Source organism: Lathamus discolor, chromosome 4, assembly GCF_037157495.1.
Source record: "Lathamus discolor isolate bLatDis1 chromosome 4, bLatDis1.hap1, whole genome shotgun sequence".
Lineage (NCBI taxonomy): Eukaryota > Metazoa > Chordata > Aves > Psittaciformes > Psittacidae > Lathamus > Lathamus discolor.
The window spans coordinates 72107066-72129272 of record NC_088887.1 but is presented as its reverse complement, the minus strand read 5'-3'; the positions used below and the strand labels follow the sequence as shown (position 1 = coordinate 72129272).

Below are 22207 nucleotides of genomic sequence, written 5' to 3'. Positions count from 1 at the left end.
ACATGTAGTTGTTTCTAGAGGTGTGTAATGCTGCTTCCCTTCCTCCTTGTTATTATGTCATTTAACTTAGCAGCAGCCTCTTGAATGGTTCTTGGGTTGTTTGGTTGTTTCGGTTTTTTTTAGCACATATACATTTTCTGTTTAAAAGGTCCAATTTCTAGTCCAGATAGTCAGGGGACATCTACTTTGGATAGTTTGCAAGTGTTACATATTAAACAGGCCCTCAAAATCCAGGCAGCGTGGTGACTATTCCCAGGCATGCCTAGCCTGCCACTTGTCTTTTGGAAGTGTGTGTTGAGGTTCATTGCACACATTTATTCTCCAGTTTGTGCTTGGCTCGGATTTGCCACTAAGATTCTGTTCTGAAACGATGACGTAAAATATATATGTATTTTCTTATGCATCAGTGCAGCACTTTTCCTCCTGTAGTTCATAGTAGTACTGCTTGTGGGCAGCTTTCAAAGGAATCTCATCTCCATATGGTTTTACTCGATAATCCTTTATCCACCATCTTCAGCTCTCATTCCCTTGCTTTCTTGCCTGTGGCTACGTTTCTATCTCTGCATCAATTAGCACAGTGATTTATACAACAAGCAAGCAGTTTAGAGGTAATGGTACACAATTAACATCTCATTCCACCATAAAGGGTATGCTAAATACCCTAGTCACTGCTTTCTCTGCCTGGAATTGAAATAAGTGTTTGTCCTAATTCATATGCTATCTGATGTGAAGTGGGCCTGCTTTGTACGGCACTACACCATTAATCTAATTATAGATAGCTGCAAATGAAGTGCTGTCTGAGCACAGAGACTGAAGAAAATAGCGCTTTTGTCATTTAGCATGACTCTGTGAAGCAAGATCGCACTTTACATGGCAGCATGGCAAAATGGAGATCTGAATAATATTGCCGCCTGTTGCATCTTTTCTAATTACAACGGCGTTGTAAACACGACTGGGCGCTGATATAAATAGAGCTGTAGATACGCTGTCATGTGGGTTGGAGGAGAAAATCCTTGGTGTGCTGTTGTATTAAATGATGCATCCTGATTGACAGCTACCTTGAGACTGCGCTGATGGAGTTGTCAGAGCGAGATGCTAGCCGGCTGCTCCAGCGGCTCCAGCTGCGTCAGATGCGGCGGCAAGGCGGGGGTGGGGGGGCTCCTCCGCCCTTCCCGGTCCCCTCGCCGGGCTCGGCTGCCCCATTCTAGCTCCGGGAGAAGGACAGCCCCGCGCCTTCTGCCCGCGCGGTTTCGGTTCTGCCTCCTCAGCCCCAGTCTGAAGTCGAGGGAAGATGGTTTTGCGCGGCTTTAACCCGTGTTAGGGTTCTCTAGAGTGTTAATTATGTATCACACAAGGAATGGAAAGTGGGAAATGTGGCTGAATTACAGTTCTAATTAAGTTGCTGCTGCTGGAGCGAGTACTGTGTGGTGGTGAGGCGTCTTTCTTTTTTTCCTTTCCCTTCTGCTGATACTAAAGACTCATCATTTTTGTGGCTGTTCTGTTTCTTTTTTTTCCTTTTATTTTTTCCCTTCCTCCCCTTTCCCTGTGTTTTTTTTTCCTTTTTTATTTTTATTTTTTTCCTTTTTCCATTTCTCCTTGTTTTTTTCTTTTTTTCCTTTATAACTTTTTTTTTAACCTTTGTTTTATTGTTTTCTTTCTTTCTTTTTACAGTCTCTCTAGCATGTTGAGTGTTCGCTACTCCATTAGACCGAAAAGTGCCGTTATTTTGTGCAGGTGTTAATGCCAGTCCTCACCACCACCCCCCTGTGGAAGTTAACTCTAAAACTCCAGGCTCAGGAAAAAAAAGCTCTATGATTTGAAGCATGTCATTTATCTGCTTGCTGAGTAAGAAATCCTTGACACTGAAAGAAGGTGCCACCCGACACCTTCAAGTAATACGGAATAGATACATCGTTCATCTGTTCATGTGCTGTGGTGGAAAACGAAGCAAGGGTATGGTCACAATGTTAAACATGTATAATGGTTAATGAAAAAGGCAGCGTGCTCATTGTGCTCAGCAGTGGAACGTTGCTGGGTATTGCTTTAAACGAATACCCAACAACATGCTACGTGTGAATCTGTGACATCAAACCGCAGGTGACAACAGTTACGTGAGGCGAGGCAGGATGCTGGTTAGGAATGTTAAAGGGAAGTTATGTGGCCACAGTTAATAAATTTCACTGATTCTGAAAATGAGACTGTAAGGTCAGTGAAAATAATGAAGACGCACGGCAGATGGTTTCTCTGCTGAAATCTGAGCTACAGAAGATTTTCAGCCTTCTAACCGCAAGAATGACAGACGTTTGAAAAACATGGTTGAACATTTAGGTAGATCATACTGAAAATCCACATCTGGTCAGCAGTTCAAATACTGCCATAAGTAACATATGGGTAGTGATACAACTAGGTTGCTCTATAAAAGCTCCAATGGAGTTTGAACATTTCCAGCTTTGGGTGTAGAGGGAAGATCATATTTGGTAAACTAATGTGAAATGTAACAGAGTGCAGTTTTGAGCATTTTACTGAAGGGTTTCAATAATCTGTTGTACACGGTGAGGGAATTGTATATATCCAAATTACAGAACTCCTTATTTTAAGCAAAGATGGGGGCAGACGTGCCCTGGCCACTTTTTTCTGTAGCAGCCAGTCTGCTGCTTCTCTACTGACTTGGGAGATCAGTAGGATATATATCTACAAAAAGCCTCCACAAAGCCCTGGGGATAATTTTCACTGTATTTGCTTTCTTCCCACTGCCTTACTCCTTTGCACTGCTATTATTACACCTTTTTGTTTTCCTCTTTTTTGTCACGGAGATTTGGTCTGAGAGGTAGGTTTTTATTACATACACGTCCAATTCATTTAGTGGGAGAGGTAGGAGAGGATACTGTTACCCTTAGAAAACTATTAAGTAACATCGCTTTTCCCAACTGTAATTTTTGTCAAGGGATTGTGGACTTCCAGCGGTCTTGTGAAAAAGAAACACCTGTTTTCTGTGCCATCAAAAGCTGTATGGCTTCTTTTGGGTACCTCTTTATTGACTTGACTTTGGTTGGAAGAATTAGGCTCTGAAACCCTGCAGAGTGGAGCAGTGGCTGGTGACAACTGCTCATCAGCGTAGATCTGATTTCCTTGCTCTGAGAGTCCACATGTGATCTATTCATGACTCCAACAGATATTTCTTCTGGTTTAGGCCAGTGGAAACCTTCTGATCTCTATTTATAATCAAAACTTCACAGCCTTCCCTAACTCTTCCTCTTGAGGATGAAGGAAGAAAATCCAGACCTCATTTGCACTGTGTTAGTAGTGTATCGAAAATTCTGCTTTTTATGTTTGGTGTTGCCCTCACTAAATCAAAGGCGCAGCAGCAGTGGTAATCGTGGTAAAATGTGGTATATTCTTAATTGTTTTTGTTGTAGCAGCACTGGCAGGCATTGTTTGACATGGTCGTCCAGAGTCTTGTGGCTCTCACCAAACCAAAGGCTGCACCTGGGTTAGGTGAACAACCCCCCTTGGTCCCCTCTGCATAGCTCATCCCCCACAGATGAGAAACAACCTTACACAGGGACACTTATGTGCTTATTTAGTGGGGTCCAGCCAGCAGCAGAAATACATCAAAGGTAATCTTAAAGAAGGAACCTTTCTTTGTGACTTTGTCTTTTAATATTCTGAAAGGTCGTTTGTGAATCAACTGTGCCAAAAAAGGCCTTTCCCCAGAAGTTTACTGTTGTTATTTTTTACTTTTTGATTACAGTAACTTGCTTATCCCCCAAACAGGCTAAAGAACAATAAACAACTACAAAAGGAAAAGGAACAGCTCATCAATAACAAAGACCTACGTTTTAAAGCTTTGAGTATACTGACTCTTACATCTCACTCCAAGCAAAGCAGGAGTCCTGCAGAGAAAGGAATCTAAAAGATATGAAAATTATAAAGATAGTAAAAACAATGTTTGTAGGGATATTTTAACTTGGTGTGGAGAATTCGGCTTTAAAGTGCAGCGTACTGAGGAACATGGCTTTCCTCCACTGCTGTACATTGTGGAGTGCATAGGGAATTTTGTATTTCAGTCCCTGTGAAATACTGTAACCTAGAAGAAGGCCTAGCTTTCACTTTAAGTTTCAATTTTGTAATTGGGCAGCTCAGAAGTGTTATATGTGGCTTAAATATGTGAATGTTAGCTAAGCCTAATGCTTTGAAATCGCATCAAAACAGTCTTGTACAAGAGGTAATGACCGGTATAGACCACAATTCTAACTTATTTCTGTGTTCTTTCTTTTTTCCTTTTTAAAATTTATTTTCAAACTCTGAGTACAAAGATGACACTAACCATGGATACTGAAACTGTGCAATTTGGTGTAATTATATTCCCCCCCATAGATTTAATGAAGGACTTTTAAGTACAATTTATCTTTGATAAATAGTCCCTCTGCACAGAATGTTTATTAGATTGACAGCAGAATACACTCTGCAAGCTTTTTTTCCTTGCCACTTATGACTCAGATGAATTCTAATAGGAGTAAAAAGCTTTTATTTGCACAGTAATTTCACTTAAGGATCATATCCTTCAGAAGCTGGCAGACACTTGTATGTCTTGATTGCAAAACAGACACTCAAGAATAAAGAAACATGCATAAGATGTTATTATTTGACTTGTCACACTGCTGCAATTCTATTTGCAACTTCTGTCATCAAATCTCCTGTAGGCATCACCTCCTCTCTCCCTACAGAATCCATGCAAGTGTGCATACGTGCACGTGTATCACACACATGTGCTTTACTTTTAGAAAAAGCAACTCCAAGGAGCCCACCGTATTGAATGTAGTTGCTTATGCAGGAAGAGCTGTATTTGGGGTTGGAAAATGTGAGTGCCACAGTCTTAATTGTCATGATGAAGCCTCCAGGAGGCTTGGGAGCTTTTTGCGTACAAAATGGTGCTGGTTCCCCTCTGCCACATCAATTGTAACCAAGGCATGTGTTTGGGAGTAAGTTCTGAAATCTTTGGGTGCCACGTACAAATTCAGGGGATATTGTTGTGGCATTTTATTAGTTTACTAGGGTGGTGGTGGGTGATCAGTTCATGCAACCATTTGCTTATATATCTGATTAGAAGCAAGTATTTCTAAGTGAATGGCTGCTCTGTTCATCGCACGTAATCTTGCGTCCAAGCGCCATTTATAAAGGATGATAATCCTCTGTTATGTTTTTTTTTTTTATTTGGCTTTGAAAGCTGCTTTTTAAAGATGTCATTATAGAGTTAATCACCTTTTGCATGTATTTCTAAATATCTTGTTCTACTCTCTACAGAAGCAGAAGGTAGAGTCCCCCTTTACCTTCACCATAAGGATATCAGATTTTTTCTGTCTCTGTAAAAATGATAAGTAAAGACATTTTATTGTTAATAAAACAATAGCTAATTGTTTTGGAGGAAAACATACTGTGCAAAGCAAGGTGTTGAACTTTACATCAGCAAAATACGCATTTGAATTGTAAATGCAGTTCATTCAGTGCTTATTATTAAAACCTTTGTTTAAATTTTTGATGAAGTGCGGTGCTGGTCTTCACTCGTTGGCCTTGGTGAGCCCGGAGTTTCACGCAGAGACCTGCTGCCATCTACTGGCTTTTTGCATTCATTTTCCAGCGCACTGGGACAAATGGGAAGGCCATCTGTCCAAGTGCAGCGAATTATCTGTCAAAGTGACTACAAGTTTGTAAAAACTAAAAGCCTGGAGCTGAAATCACTGCATACACACGTATATGTCCTCAGAAAGGTGGTGTTTAAAGGGATGCTCTCAGGCCCCCGAGGGTCACCATACTCGCTTCCATTTATAATTGCTATAAAACATCCTAGAGAAAACATTATTTTTTTATTTTTTTTCCCCTCAAGGTAGATAACAGATGCTGAGCAGTTTTTATTGCAGAAAAGGTGTATTCGTTACAACCGCAATGCTCCACCGTTCTGCCCGTGCATGAAAAAACGGAACTGAAATTGGTTTTAATCACAAAATCTAAGCAAGTTATTAACTTCAAACATTAAATACGTGATGAAAAGAAATGCTTAAAAAGTAAACACAATGTTTAAAACCAGTCATGTCATTGAAAATCTGGCAGACTTGGCCAAAGGCTCAGTTTCCAATTCATCACAGCACTGGAAAGGAATCCCTCGATACTCCTTACTCTCTAAGCATCATGTGTCATAAGCACAATGATATTTCTGTTTGCTTTTTGGTTTTGTTGTTGGGGTTTTTAAAATTTTATGAATCTCCCTTTTCTCCCCCCAGTTTTTAAACGAATCTGACATTTCTTTACTGTACTTGATTCCTTCCGTCTGTGTGCTCAATGCTGCACTTTTGGGTTGCATATTTTTTTGTGTCCTGAAGATGAAACTCTGAATAGAGGTTTCAAACAGTGATTTTTAGATGCTCCTGTGAAGAACAGACAACAGACGTATTATATACGAACATGCCATAAAATAGAGCAGATTATTGACTGGAATTCACCAAGGTGCAGTGTTCTAAAACATTCCTCTTCCTATTCTTTAGTACAAACTACAGATACTGACGAAGGTTGCTGCAGAGCTGTGCAAGTACATGCCAGAGAAAGCAGCAGAGGACACCTCCAGCATTCTGAGATCTCCCATGCCTGGAGCAGTGGTGGCAGTTTCTGTCAAGCCTGGGGACACGGTAAGAAATGTGATCTATATATCTGCATTTTCATTACATATTCCACACAAACTTCTCCTTGGTGCAACTGAAATGACAGGTCACAGGTTGGCTTTTTTTTTTTTCACCTGTAGAATAATGTGTGCTGAAGGATGTGTGCTGCTTGTCATTTGAGTTATGAAAACTAATAAGGAAGCACAGTTTAAATTAAACTGGCTTTAAAAGGAACATTTTCAGCTAGGTACAAGTCCGCAGCTGAAATGCAACCAACAGCTTGTTTTTGTATCGCAAAGCTGGGGGAGGGGGGCAAGGGGGGAAATTTGTGTGTGTTTGTATATGTGCACGTAACTATATGTAAGGATGTATCTGCTGCTAGTGCTAGCAGGAGGGAGTTGTTGATTTTCTGCCCTGAAGCAATGATAATATTACTAAACATAAGGGGTACAGGAGAGATATTTAACTCCCCTCTCTTCTCCCCCACCCCTTTTTTTTGGTTTGGTTTTGGTTTGTTTTTTTTTTTTGGGGGGGGGGGGTGGTTAATTTTTTTTTTTTTTATTATTATTATTTTTTTTAGAATCCCTATTTTAGCATTTTACAAGTCACGAATTTCCTGAATTGGGAATTCCCAGTATTTTATGGGAATCCTCTTGTCCTGAAGAAGCAGTAAAGTTGACATACAGAAGAGCAATAGAACATGTTGTTGCTGTCTTGGGGATTTCCAGTGTTTCTTACCTCACATTGAACTGGAAACAAATGTAAATACAGTGTATTAGAGTTATGTTTAATCTCAGTTTTAGATCAAATTTTACTACATTGTATCATATGTTATTCCTAAGGTCAAGGCCTTATCTCTCCTAACCACTGAAAAGCCATAGAGTGATGCAGGCACAGAAGTATTTGAATTATGTTGTGTATATTGATTTTAAAGTACTATTCTATGATTCTATGAAACGATGCTGTGTGTATGTAGCACTTAGATACAAACAGAAAGCTTTAGTCACAGAGTTCATAATTTATGGCAATGAAACCTAGATTTTTTTGAGAGATGATTTAGAAATGGGATCAAGATCTCTAAGTCCAGCATTAGCGCTGCACTTACTATGTGATGGTCATCGATTGTGCTGGTCAAGTGATTGTTTACATTTTGCTATGATGCCACTTTTGGTTTTAGACTATATGGTTGTTTCTGTCTATTTACAGAGAGAAAGGAGTCACCATGTTAATATTAAAGATATGTAGGTGCAAATGTTTGTATTAATGAAATACAAACATTTCCTGACTTTTCTGAGGAAAGAGAACCAAATACAGCTGTGTGAAAAATAGCAAGAGAGAAATCCTTTTAGCTTCTGCGTTTAGCTTTCTGGTTTGTGATCTATACATGCATGCACACACACTGTTTATACCTTTAAAACCAGCAATGTTCAACTAAAATTAATCACTATGTCATCCTGTGCACAGAGGAATGCGTGATTTCTGTGTCTAGGCAGTATGAGTGGCTGAGTGAAAGAGATCTTATGCAAATACTTCCTTCTGAGAAGGATGGAAACATTTTTAAGGCATGGATCTTTCAATTTAGGATTTTTTTGAGAAGTTAATTCTGCTGAATGTTACCAATATTCTTGCCCTTAGCTCTTGTTGTCTTGAAGGGATACAACCAGTGGAAAAGGAGGCCAGAGCCAAAGGGATTTTAACTAAATAAATTAATGAGCCTCCCTCCACAAATCCACAAGTGGTGCAGTGCATCAGAGCGCAAGTTGTTAAATAATGTGTGGAGATTTTTTTCTTCCTCGTCTCATCTCCTCTCCTGCAGCTATTTTTTCTGGAGGCACTGAGTGGCAGAGCATTTGAACGGCATAATCTATGTTCTGCTGACCTGAGCTTGCCAATGCTAATTGTGTGGCTTTAATTGCAAAAACACATTTGCGTTATTGAAACGGGTTTAACTTAAATCCGTCCTTTTCAGGACTAGTGTCAAAACGTTAAAAAAAAAAGCGAGCCAGTGAGTGAGATGAGGGTAGCATCAGCTATCGGCACTGAATAAGCAGTGGGATGGTGTGATTCAGATTACACATCTTGGCTGTCCGTCAGAAACCAGCTCACTCACTACAGCTGTTCAAGGCATGATGGACAGGGAACTGCAGCTCCCTGATAAATACAGCTCTTTTTGTTGCACTGCTTGGGGAAAGTATGATTTCTTTAGTGTGCTGGAAAAATGGGAATCTGAGTAGCTCCCAGTCTGCAGCTGGGTTTGGCAGCTCAGATTTGCACAGTGTGTGAAAACAGCACAGCTGAAAAATGGGAGGGTGTGAGGTAGTTGTCCATCCTTTGGATGTTGCTGTTGATAGCAATAAAGCTGCCTGGTTATTAGCTACTCCGAGGCTGGTTTCTGCTAACCTATGATTTATGCTACATGGTGTTAGTGCAGCGGTCACTGCAACAGTGCTGCGCTCACAGAGAGATGCTCTCAGAGTGGTCAGCAGTACAAGGAACTGGGCTGCTGTACCCTGTCTTCATGCATAACTTTAGAAATGGTGAAGAAACGCCTGGAGAGGAACATCTCTTCTTTGTCTGAATGGCCCCACTCACAAGCACATGTGTATTGCCTCTGGTTCAGCTATAGGGCATCACACCCGGTCAGGTAAAATGTATGTTTGTTAATGCCTTCCTGTGTGCCTTTAGCCAAATGAGAAGGCAACGCTGATCTCTGTGTTTTCCCTACTCTATGTGTCATTGTTTTTCCGTGAAGCACAGTGTTCTCATTTGGCTGTTGTTGCTGAAAAATACTTTGGTCTGATGAAGCCCAATAGAAGATTGTGTGAGCATCTTCTATCCAGCTGGTTTGATGAGCAGTTTTCAATTCATTTTTGCCAAAAGATACTGCATATGCAAGGAATTTATTTTCTTTTGTCTATAAGATGATCTATGGATTTTAGTAACACAGTGGGGAAGTGCTCTGTGTCACTTGGAGAGAAGCAGAACTTGTGATGCTGCCAATTTTTTAGCTTTTTAGTTACTTTGTACTTTTCTTTATTTTCCTTCATGTGATCAGAAGACTGTAATTAATTGTCACTCAATTATTCCTGGAAACACAAGGAAGGCACTTAGAAGCAGAAAACAACATAAACAACAAAACAATTCGAAATCTGGCTGACTGGGAAGATGGTTCATATTATTTAGGGAAAGAAGATTTAAATTTAGCTTACTTTCCTCATGGTAACAGAGTCACATTTTATAGGAAATTACCATTTTGGAGTGCGAGGGTGTTTGCATGTTAGTTTTCTAAGTAAATTGTTAATGATGAGTGTGCATTAGGATGGAGTTCAGTTTTAGGAGAGTTAACTTTTTGGTTCCCCATGGTGCCAAGGGCCAGAGAAACCACTGGGTTTGAAGTCCAGGCAACAGATTTGCTCTGTTTTGGCTGACACCGATGACAGCACAAGCCAGCTCTGCTACCCTGCAGCAGTGTTTTAATGCTGGAGTATGGAGATGGCACTGCAAACAGTTTTGATCTCACCACAACTACCACAAATAACACACCATAAAAACTACCAAAGCTGCACAGATTCACTGCTCAACTTAGAGGGCAGGAAACAGGCAGGCACTTGCAAAGATTTCTTCATCATCTTGAGTTGCTTGGCTTAATTTTTGTGCATGTAGCATTCAGTGCATTGAAATTGCAGGGGCAGGGAAAACCCAAGGTCCTAATAGTTGAATAGGTAAAGCATGGTGTTGTACTCCATTTAAAACGAGCCACCCAAAGTGTTTCCAGAGCTGATTTCAACTTTGGTAGTCTGAACTGTTCACAGCAGCAGAAAAAGATCTGAACTATCCTTATTGCCTTGTAGCCTTCGCTATATTTTCACCTAAGAATATAGTTTTTGCTTTTTCAGTTTTCTATGTGTCAGAAATGTAAAGAGTTTTTCTTTTAGTTGTATGTTTCTCTTTGTTGTTTTTCTTTTTTTAATTAAATTAAGCAGAGCAGGTGGCATTACTGAGCCAGGTATCGGTCAATAAGCTAACACCAGTGCTGGTAGCCTAAATCACTTCAATGATTCCTCCAGTCCATAGATACGTAAAAGGAAGGCGCATCTGGGTAAACACCCCAGCATTACTGAATTGTTGTAGGACTATGGCCAAAGGAAGAGGACAGTTAATTACATTGACCTAAGTAAGATTTTAAATTTCCTCTCTTCTTTCCAGTAACTTGAGATTACCCCTGGTTTTGGAAGTTATCACCATTCAAACCACTCTTTAAGTGGACTTTTCTCATATAAAAATTTCTTAGGATTTCAGATTGATGCTAGAGTAGTCATGGGCATTGATGCTGCACGGGATGGTTTTTTTGTATCAAGGTGTCAGCTGCTATATGCTAAGTATGTCAGTAATTTCAAAAATGTGTAACCTGAAGGCTGCTATTTTACTTGTACAGCATGCAAAACACATTGCTCTCAGTGAGCCCGTATTTTAAAAACAACAGAGGAAGATGTTTTAAGCTGCATTTCAGTTCTTCTAAACCGCATTCCTTCTGCAGTTCAGGCGTATGCACGTTATTTTAATTTCTGGTGTTATTCTTTAGAGGAATAGTTTAAAAAAAAGATCTTTCCCCACAATTTTCCATCTCACAAGCCTTGGAAAGTTCTTGCTATGGGAAAAGATATGTTTTGCTTGACCTCTGCTGTTGAAATACTCACTACTAAAAACCAAAACAAACCAGCTTCCTAAGTTCTGCTTCTCACTGCATCGTTTATTCTCTTGAAAGTGGAGTTAAATGGAGTTACAGAGTTACCTCTTGCTGTCAGCCAATTGTGTGTTGTTTTAAATCATATTTACCTTTAGACCTCAAAATCTAAAAAGAAAAAAAAAATAAATTGCCTTTCTTGTCTTACGCTGGTTGGAATTTAGAGCAGAGAAATAACAGCCAGGAAAAACCGTGGAAATGTATTTGCTTAAGTAACAGTTTCACATTTTGTTCAGAAACACGTAGTATCCATGATCTGGTAAGATATTCTTAAATCCAAGTAAGATTTTTTGTCTTGTGTGAGCCTTTTTGTTTTCCTTTTATTGTTGCTTTTCCCATTTTCTTTCCCTCTAGCTCCTCTCCTCCCTCCTGTTCTTCAGCAATCCCAGAGCAAACACTAACTACATTTTTCAGTTAGATGGAGTTTTCAAACTTGACCAAATGTGCTCAAAAACCTCACGTAGTTTTCATGATTCTGTTTATGAAGTTATTTTTTGAGGGGTATATTTTTGTGGGGCAGGAAACCTATTGCTAAAAAGGAAAGGGAAACAGTTTCCCAGCGGTGAAATTTCAAGAGTTAAAATATGTATTTTTTTCGCCATTCTTAGAACACAAGACTTCAAGTAGTAATTGTGCTTACATTAGAACCCACCTTAACTATAGTAATTGCTCATAACATGTTTATGTGGGTTTTTTATATTTGACTTGAATAAATTTTTCTGCTATATCTTTATGCAATTGCACAGTCTCAGGTTTGTGTTCAAGTACAGTGTAATTAAGACTAAAATCCTGTTCTGGTGATGAGTCAATATTATTAGAGTTTTCTCTTAGGGAAGAAATGCTACCATCCTTTGAAAATAAATCATAATTATTATTTTTTAATTGGTGTGCTTTGCCATTTCAAATGACAAGCAACTTTTGGGCCATTAGTAAAAAAGTTGACTGATAAAAATTGGTGTGATGGAAACTTAAGCTTTGCCTTGATCTGGATAGCACAAGAATTGCCCCCAGACATTCTCTGCCTGCATATCACTTCCCCAACATGCTGGGACCTCAGAGGCAGTTGGGGAAGTGTGTTTTGGATAAGTGGGAGTGCAATGACCAGCGCTGATTGCTGTCAGGGGGACATCACTGACCTTTGGTTAGTCAGAGGTCACAAAATTTGGGATGTGCTATCTCTGGATTCATTCATTAAAGGAGTGTGGCAAAAAAAGTTTAATAACGATTTGTCAAGTACTTTTAATTGCCGTTAATTATGTTTGCAGCTCTATAGCTGTGGTTTCAAAGTTAATTTGGAAAGAAGGGGAAATCTGCACTAATTATTTTACATGGTGATGGACAATGTCAAAGAATTTCAATTGCTGCTCATCCAATTCCTCTTGATTTGTTTTCTCGTTGGATGCTTGCTGCCAGATTGCCAACAAGTCAGCGAGAAAAAAATCTGGGAAGCGAATGATACCAGCATGGACCAAGTTTAAACAACAAACAAACAAACAAACAAAAATCCCAGTATCTTCATAAGGCTTTTTTCACTATTGACTGCATCCTTAATTCACTGTTCAGCGGCTTTGCACAGGCATAGACAAGATGAACATTTATCATTATTTGGAGGAAGGCTACAAGAGAGTATAACTGGATTTCATATGGCACCGTCTTGCATTGTCCCTTCTTACTTACGAGGCTTAATAAAGGACACAGGTCACAACATAAGTGACATTGTGCAGGATATTTACTAGTGTCTTCCCAAAGCTGAGAAAGGAGATACCAGTAAAATCCAATTCTCACTTCACTTTTAGCCAAATCTAAGATAGTTTTTCCTTAGGGCTGTCATTGGTTTTTTTTTTTCCCTTCAGCTCCAAGAGCCTTACAAAAGTTACGCAGCAGAGCACCTGTGTTCTAAATATAATGGTCTTAAAAATGTAATTGAGGGATTTTCACTTTTGTAGGCAAATCAGCAGGGTTGATATTGATCCATCTTTTTAGGGAGTCACAGTGCACCAGAAGGTGATACTGTAGAGGGCCCCGTAAACCCTTGGAGCCTTCTGTCTAATTTGGCAGAAAACCACAGAATGTCGGACAACAAAAGACCGATCTGATTCCGTAAGAAATCTTCATCCCTCCCACCCCCTTTTCACAGGATTAAAAAAAAAAAAAAAAAGACAAAAAAAAAAAAATACTTAATTTTTTCAGCTGCACACAATGATTTGGTGCTCACTCTTGCATTGAAACAGTTGCTGTCAGAACAGGCAGGAAACAGTTTTCTTTTAATTGCTGAAATCATTCGGAAGTGCTTCATGCACGGCTTCTGTACAGCAGATGCTGTGCATTAATTGGCCTGTGTAGGGCTGACCCAGGGTTCCTTGCAGCGGGCCCAATTTTAGGCAGAGGGTTTAAATAGCTTATTTCTTATTTTCTATAACCTGGTTTATACTATAAGCGTGCTTGCACGTGGGGTACTTCATGGTCTGCAGTTTCTAATGTCATGTGGGTTTCAAAACCTGTGTTTCTCTGGTAATGTACTATCAGCAGGTAAGCTCTAAATACCATCCATCAGGAGTTAATTTTTTATCCAGATACTCCAATGACTGATGAACCTGTCTTTTGTATGAATGTTCAGCACAGGAGAAAGCCATATGCCCCTGGCACTGGTTCCTATGCATTCTTTACAGTTCATAGCGAGGAGATTAAGAAAAAACCAAACCCTTACATTTACATGTCTTTCATTTATTTAGCAGTTTGCACTTTCTAAAATAGCTCCTTTTTCTTTTTTTTCTTTTTTTTTTTTTTTCCCTGTTTTTCTTTTTCTTTTGACAGTGAAAGGAGATTTAGGTCTTTTAAAGCAATCTGACTACCACTACTCATTTTCTTTATCAGGAATATTACTGCACACCCTTAATAGGGAACCTTGTTTTGCTACTCCCCGTCTGTTCAAAACAGACCTTAGCCCATTAGAAGGTCCTCCCTTGTGTGGGAAGACCACAGCTGTTACTGTAAATCTCATCCAGTAACTGTATCACCCCCATTTTGTGGCTCTGAAGGATGAAATTGAGAAATGGAATACTGTGCAGTCATCCTTTACATCTCCAATTTTAGGCCTTTGCACATCATTTTCATGCTTTTATTCCAAATCAAACAGCATTAGCGAGCAACACCACCCTGTGCTAAGTGCCTAGTGTTTAAAGGCAGCACCTACGACCTTTGTTTTTGGAGGATTTAGAAGGAAGTTGGGGTTTTGTTGATGGTGTATTTTTAAATTTTATTTTTTTAATTCCCTCTTTTCCCTTCTTCCCCCCCCCCCCCCAAATCTTTCCCAATCCCCAAGATCTGTTGGAAGCAGAAATCCAAATGGTAACAAGGTGCCTAAGATGGAGGATGCTCTGTTACTCCTCCACAGAGGAAGCGAGAGCTCAGCATGGTTACAAGCACAACTTTGAAAAAGGTTTCTGTTTCTTTAAATCCTTCTGAATAAAGTGGATCTAACTTCTTATGAAGGATATTGGGGGGTTTAATCAGAAATAAGAAGTGGTTTAAATCATTAGCACAACAAAGCAAACTATAAGCTTGAAGATAAAAGTCTCAGGGGAAAGAGTCCTCTGAAAATAAATGGGACTTGATAGATTTCCATATCATTTATAACTTCCCTTAATTACACTTGGAAGACTTGCCAGTAAAACTGGAAAATTGGCAGCCTATATCCATTATAGTAATTTTGCCGACCATGGCAAGCAGCTGGCTTTACTGGATTTTATTTCCCATCACTCACAATTAATCATCAGCTGGAGATGTCTGAAACTCCTCAAAACGTAGCAATACTGTGTGACATTCAGGCCTCCTTAAAATGCTGAAATCTGCTGAGTAAATGGGCTGAGTTCCCCTTCCAGCGAACTCATTTTGGTGCGAGGCAGGCTGCCGGTTAATGAGTGCCACTTCGATAATCGGATGTGAATGTGAACCCTGACCTCATGTCAAAGGAGAGGACGCAGCAAGCTGGATAAAAGATAGGGGATTCAGATCTGCAAACTTTACACCAATTAGACAGAGAGCGGGGAAATACATCAGCGCCGATTGGGTTTATCAGAAAGACTTGCGGGGCTTGTGACCATTTTGTAAGCCTAACATTGAAGATGTCCTGTCACAATCATTAAGTCTTTATCAGATGATGCACAAAAGTCTGAGGAAAGTGTACCATATTCACAAAGATCCATCCCGTGGTAGCGATGCCCTGGGGTGTGCGCTGTCTTTTGCTGTTTCTGAGGTTTAAAGGGACCTATCTGTAAGTGCAGTTTGTCTTTATGCTGAAATGAAAACTGTTTGGGGTTGCTGCTTGTCAAATTCTGCTTCCACTCCGTGTTGTGAGTTGCTTGGTCGGGAAATGACTGGACACAGTTCCCTGTCCGATGTGTACCCTTTTGTCCAGAGCAGATAACAACCACCACGCAGTCCCTGTGTTATTCACACAGTGCTATTGAGTGTTCCCAAATTCACATCATCGATGTTAGCAACATCGAGATCTTAAGAACCCTCCTGTTCAATGATTTTTTTTTCCTCCTCTTTTTTTTTCTTTTTATTGTTCCTTTTCACTCCGTGGAGAACAAAACTGAACAGCTTCTTTGAACTGCACCGCGCAGAAACAAGCTACTAAAATACAGACTGCAGGTCTAACAGTTAATCACTCATTTATTTTACTGTTCCAAGCAGTGTTAGAGTAGATCTGTGTGCAGCACAACTCTGTGAGAGAGATACCTGAGTTTAATTTCTTTTATGAAAAGGAGTCCTTTTATTCACTCGGTTCCAGTCAGTCAGATGTTTTGTTTGATTTTATTTGCCTGTTTTGACAGATTCAGGTCATCACCGAGACCTCTCTAAATTGAAATGTAAAGATGATGGCTTAGAGTGGTTTACCATCTATTGAAAGAAATAAATTATATGATGAAAATGTTACACTAAAAATGGTCCAGATAAATCCTTAAATAGGTTAGAAAGCAAGAACTTGTACACATCGCTGTGAATTTAATTCGCAGGCTAAATAACAGGCAAAAGGATATGTGCAATTGTGGAATGAAAGAAATTGGACAATGCCCGAAAGACTGAGAAAGAGAAAAGAGAGATACAAGTGCCTAATTTTAGGATTTGTCGCTTTGCAGCACAATGAGGGGAGCTGTAAAGGTTTAACATAAGAACAATAATTGAACTTCTGTGCTTAAGTGACACTTTCACCAAGGCAATTTTCAACAAATTGCACCTCATCGGAAGTGCTGACACAGCATTTTCACACGTGGTACCTGTGGAAAGTGCCTCCTTCCTTCCAAATTAGTAAGACTAGATATTAACTGGATACTTTATATTTTGTGGCTTGGGGAGGGGTATTTCCTTCCCAGGCACCGCTTCCTTTGCCACCAACCCAGCAGGTATTATGTAAAACACAAAAACTTTGTTTCTGAGAAAGGGAGGGAACATAAGGAGAAATTCAGATTCACGAACATTGCCATCCCACAACCGCTTAATACTTCCCAGCATTTTAGTGCCAGATCTAGAGACGATTCCATACCTTCCCAGCAGAGGTATTTTCAGAACTATGTTTAGGTAATTGCTAACTGATTCATTTGCACACCATCCACCTGATGAACCCGTGTTACAGCTGAATTGCACTGGGGCTCAAGATTTTCTTGTGCCCTTGAAATTAGGCCACTCAGTTCAGATCTGCACTCCTTAGCATCTCAATCTTCAGCAAGCTTTAGAGGCCCATGTTCTTGGTGCTCTGATAGCCGAGTTTAACCAGAGGGTGTCAGATTTGTTTCTGGAATAGGCTATTAAAAAACCCTCAAAACTCCAACAGGCTTTTTATTTTATTGCTATTGTTGTTGTGGTTTTTTAACAGACGCAGGTATTCGTAGCTGCCTCTTAACCCCAGAAATGTCTGAGGAGTTCAGAGCAGATGGAAGAAAACCCGAGCAGTGAGATAGGGAGAAGGAGGAAAAGAAGCAAGGAAGGAAAGAACAAGCTAATGGGACAAGGCTACGGGCAGAGCAGCAGGTGTGAAAGGAAGGAGACAAAAGATGGGGAAAGGGAATAGAGGGGAAGTAACTGGAGACAAGGAACAAATCTCTGGTACTATTCACTGAATTTGACACTGCTAATGACTTAAATGCTCACCCGAAGCTCAGGATGGAATTTCTGCAGGTGAAGTGTTGGGTGTTGCTTCTTCTCTGTATCCGGTTAGTACAGCATGTTCCCAGAGCAAACGCTTTCCTTCTTTACCCCAAAAAGCCAGTCATATTGCTGTTGGCAGTCTGCTGGAGAAAGGGCACATAAGCACCTCTTAACATAATGCCTGTCCTTCAGTCTTGCTCTGAATCCATAGGCAGGTATCAATGCTTTTCAGTCACTGCTAGTGCATGCTTTATCAAAAAAGCTTTTGATTTTCAGAATGTGCATTTGATCTCTGACTTCACAGCTTTCTGTTGGACAGTATATTCCTCCAAAGTGGTACACACTTGTCCCTGAATATGTATTCCTCATTTTGCATATATTAGAGAAATGTATCTATATGTATGTATAGAAACAAAGGGATTTTGAGGGCACTGGCACATATAACAAACAGACAAGTTGCAAACTCTGGTAACAAACCAGATCTCTGCAGGTCTCAAATTACCCTCTTTAATGAAACTTTAACATCAGAATGAAAGCATCCCAAATTTGCTGGGATAATGAGTGAATGGCAGGCTACATCTGCTAAACCCCAGTGAAAAGACTTGCAGTGGGCACTTGGAGCCAGGCACCCCAGGAGGGTGTACCTGCATAAGTCCTAGTGAAATACTGGCGTGGAGGGCCCCGCGCCCTTCCCTCTCTGGCATCCATCATCTTCATGGGATGACTGGCTGATCGCTGGGTTGCATGAGGGATAAATCCTGAGACCCGTGGTTTTCGCCTCATGTATAGGTGGCTCCCCCCACCCCCTGACACTGTAAAGCTTCATGTGGCTGTTTCCTCTGCACAGTGTAGTCCAAGGCGTTGGAAGGAGGATCTGACTGGGGCACACAGGTTGCCCAGCAGAGCAGCCCGGTGGGTTACGGGTGACCTGGAGCTTCTGCATGCCTGTTCGCAGAGTGCAAGCAGGCAGAAAGAGGAAACTTGAGTGTTTCCTTTTAAGAGCTGTGGTGAAAAGGATGGTTTTGCCTCCACGATCCCTCCCTGTGGATGAGGGGTGGTGGTTCCTTGCAGGCATGCTCTGTTCTATTAGTCTGAAGTCATCAGCTATCATCTGGATGCTGCCATGTGCAGAGGTGTGACTTTCTGCTCAGCATTAGCACACTGGGTAATACTGGCGCTTCCAGCATATGCTCCCCAGACACCTGCCAAGGAACTTTTGGCTTCTGAATCAGGATTAGTATCTGCGGGATCTGCACCAGGGAAGCAAAGCAAAGGCTTCCCAGCCAAACCTGCACAAATCTAATTTTGCTCTGGATTTAATTGATGTTGATCTGTGGTGGGTATGTGGTTTGTTTGGGGTGGTAGTTTTAAGTAGGTGATTCCCTTTTCCCTATTTTTCTGCTGGTTTTGGCAAAAGCAATTGCCTTTTGTGATTGTGGTCTGTATCCTGACTGTGTAGCTGGCTGCCTTGACTTACACCATCAGAGTCTTTATAGCATTTAATTAAATAATCCCTTTTTTTCCGGAAGAATCATACACACTTAAGAGCATTTAAAATCCTCTATCCTCATTTTGTACCACTTGAATTTTACCAGGTTTCAGAAGGTCAAGAGATTTGTGTAATTGAAGCAATGAAAATGCAGAACAGTATGACCGCTGCTAAAGCAGGCAAGGTAAGCTACCTTGGGTCTCTTAAAACCATATGCGACTTGTCAAGTAGGATAGGATTTAAAAAGGAAGAAAGGAGGGTTCTTGTTATTAAGGAATTAAGTCTGATTGTTGTAAGTCTCTCAAAGTGAGTTGTTGTTAATTTTTAACATTCGGATCTGCTGTGAATGCTGTTACGTAGTTCTGAGCCTTAGATAGCACAGCAGTAAATTGTTTTACTGGCATGAGGAATTCAGATAAGTCTTTCTCCCCTGAATGGTTTGCTATCTATGATTCTGTGTTACAGCGCTAAGTTGAACAGAAAGGTGTTGCGGACTGGTTCTCCAAATTCCATCTTTCCAGAGAGCAACTGAAAGAAGGCAGATCTCTTTGTCAATTAATTCATTAATGGCAAACAATTTGACATTATAAAACCCACTCAGAATGAGGCAGAGAAAGTGCTTTTGCAGGAAGATGAGTGAAGCAATTTGTTTATTATTGTGACTGTTAAATAAGAAGCCTAGATCTGAAGATGTGTTAAGCTTTGCAAGGCTGTGTATTGTGTTACCTTGTTTCTGAGGGATCAGCGTTGCAGGCCTGACCTGGGACTCTCCTGCAGTACAGGATGTACCAAAACCAGTGCTCTGGGCATGGAACTGTTTGAGATTACATGATAAGGATATGCCTTAAACCCCATCTGTTTTGGGGACTGTCAGCCCCCATGTGAGGGCCTCAGAGCATCCCTGTGCCAGGTGATAATTCACAGCCTGAAACCATCACTTTGATACGGGCCCCTGATCCATCCTTTTCAAATGGAGAGAAGGGTCTGGATCTGGATTATGAACTCTCTTCTGTGTAGTATTTCCTCACCTGTCCCTGCCCTTCTCTGCCTGGGGGCAAGTCCCTCTGCTCCCCTTGAAGCGCTGCCATTTTGCTATTAGAAACAGCAGAACAAACCCCCAGTGCAAGATCCCTTATCCCAGGGGGAGGCAGCAAGGAGCATGGCTCTCCAGGGCAGGGACAAGGTCGGCCACTGGCAAGACTCGCTGAGATCTCAGGATGGCTCTCTTATGCCAAGGACTGTTTGTGTGTTTACAGGAAAGGCTTATTTGGCACAGCGCTAACATTGTTGCTGAGGCTGGGACCCAGGGCTTGCCTCTTCCAGTGTACCTAGTGCAAAATTGGGTCTCAAGGGAAAGAATGGCAGAGAGAGGGAGGACGTACCTTATCCTGTCGCTCTAACATTGCCACTTTATGGGTTTATTTCATGCATTAATTCCTAGATCATTTATTTTCTCACTTGATTAATATTTCCCAGCATTTAATTTTTCATCTTTGCTTCGTTTAACCCCTTACTGCTGTCTTTTTGCGTTCACTGCTGTTAACTAGGGAGTATTTGTAATTAAAATGCCATTCCCTCTCCCACCCACTCCCCTTTGTTTTTTCTCTTTAACTTTCCCATTCCCATCAGGGTGTGCTGTAACCTGTGGACCTGTTCCTTAAAATTCTGCTTGTACTTCTCCCATTAATAAGTATCACCCACTTGTTCTATATGGATGCCATGTAAACCCCATGTTTGGATTATTAATCCTTCAAAGAGGGATGTGAATGGTGCACAGGCCATTCAGTAGGCCCAATATGCACCTTGCGATGTCCCTTTGGTGTCTGAATTTTAATAATAAGCAAATTATTTGATTCTTTAGAATTTTAAGAATTTGAAAAGGCAAACAAGTTCTGGGCTGTGTAGAGATGAAGCTGCTAAACAGGATTCATCCCATTTTGCAGTGCAAAGTCATGACTCTGAGTGCCAAAATAACTTGGCTCCTCCACAGGAATGGGTTGTTTGGCACTGGCTGGTAGTCTACATTTTGATGCCCTGAAACCATGTTTTGAAACTCAGTTCCTTTGTCTTCAGCTGGAAGCCGTCCCCATTTTCATTCCTGGCTGAATTCCTTTTCTGCATCAAACCCCATCTTCCTGTTTGTAATTGTGAGAAAAGTGGTTTGTTTTTGTCTACTTTGAGTTCAGTCCAGCTGCAGGTGGTTTAAAAATGAGGGAAAGACGAGGAAGGACTGTTGTGGCTCCAGCCTCCTCCGGGACAGCTGTGCGTGGGTCAGAGCAAGGAATGTCACAGACCACTGGGGAGTCTGAAGTGCTGGTCAGCCACAGTGTTTGCTGAACATTGGCTTTGTAGATAAAGAAATGAAAGAAGTAGTATATTTTTCACACTGCTGAGGAATCAGGTAGGCTGCCTACTATTGATGTAGAAATCAAGCCCTTTTTTGTACATCATGTCTTCGCCCATGTATAGTATCCAGCTTCATTTCTTGAGTAATGATATGAATATGCTACAGAGCCAGAGATACACTTACAGCTCCTGTGGCTTTAGGCTATCAAACTAACTTGGACATGGGGAATATTAGCCTGGTATTTTGGGCATCCTCCAGGTTTCTTTTAGGAGTCCAAGCTAATGTTTAGATGACTAAACTGAGCTAACTGCTGAACAAGGTTTTGAACAAGGATTCGGGCATTTCAGTGTGAGCTTTGAATTAATATTGCAAGTAAACTCTATTACACAGCTTCAAGTAATTTCTGGAGCTCCAGTGTGCTGGAAGGGAATTCAAACATGTTGCAGCCTTTTATAGAGGAAATGAAGGAATAGTGTAAGATTTTCCTGTTTTAAAATTCAGGAATCTGCACGAGCATGTAAGTCATCTTCAGATGTAGCTGCATTTATTTGACAGTGGTGGGCCTTTGCCAAGTTCAGTTATGTTAAAGGATCCCGGTTCAGTTTGAATCAATCTATCCCAGTGCTCCGGGGATTGAGGGAATCCCACTTCATGGTTTCGGTCCCCAGATTCAGTTATATTTAAAATCTGTAATGCAAGAAATACTGGAATATTTAATTGAAACACAAGTGTGAGTGTTGAAGAGTCAACCTGTCCTCTAATAAGGGATTTTAAGCTTTAGTAATAAGCAGTAGTGCAAACAGGTGGAAGAAAGGTACCTTTTA

At 40.7% G+C, this 22207-nt stretch overlaps 1 protein-coding gene across 7 annotated transcripts in view; it reads left to right on the top strand.

Annotated features, from left to right (window-relative positions):
• The window catches only part of PCCA (propionyl-CoA carboxylase subunit alpha), a 276456-nt gene that overhangs the window by 253525 nt on the left and 724 nt on the right, over positions 1 to 22207 (top strand). For all 7 annotated transcript variants that reach the window (XM_065677991.1, XM_065677989.1, XM_065677990.1 and 4 more), the window contains 2 exons: positions 6540 to 6680; positions 19143 to 19220. In XM_065677991.1, the coding sequence (XP_065534063.1) occupies positions 6540 to 6680; positions 19143 to 19220 (219 nt within the window). The remainder of the gene's footprint in view (positions 1 to 6539; positions 6681 to 19142; positions 19221 to 22207) is intronic.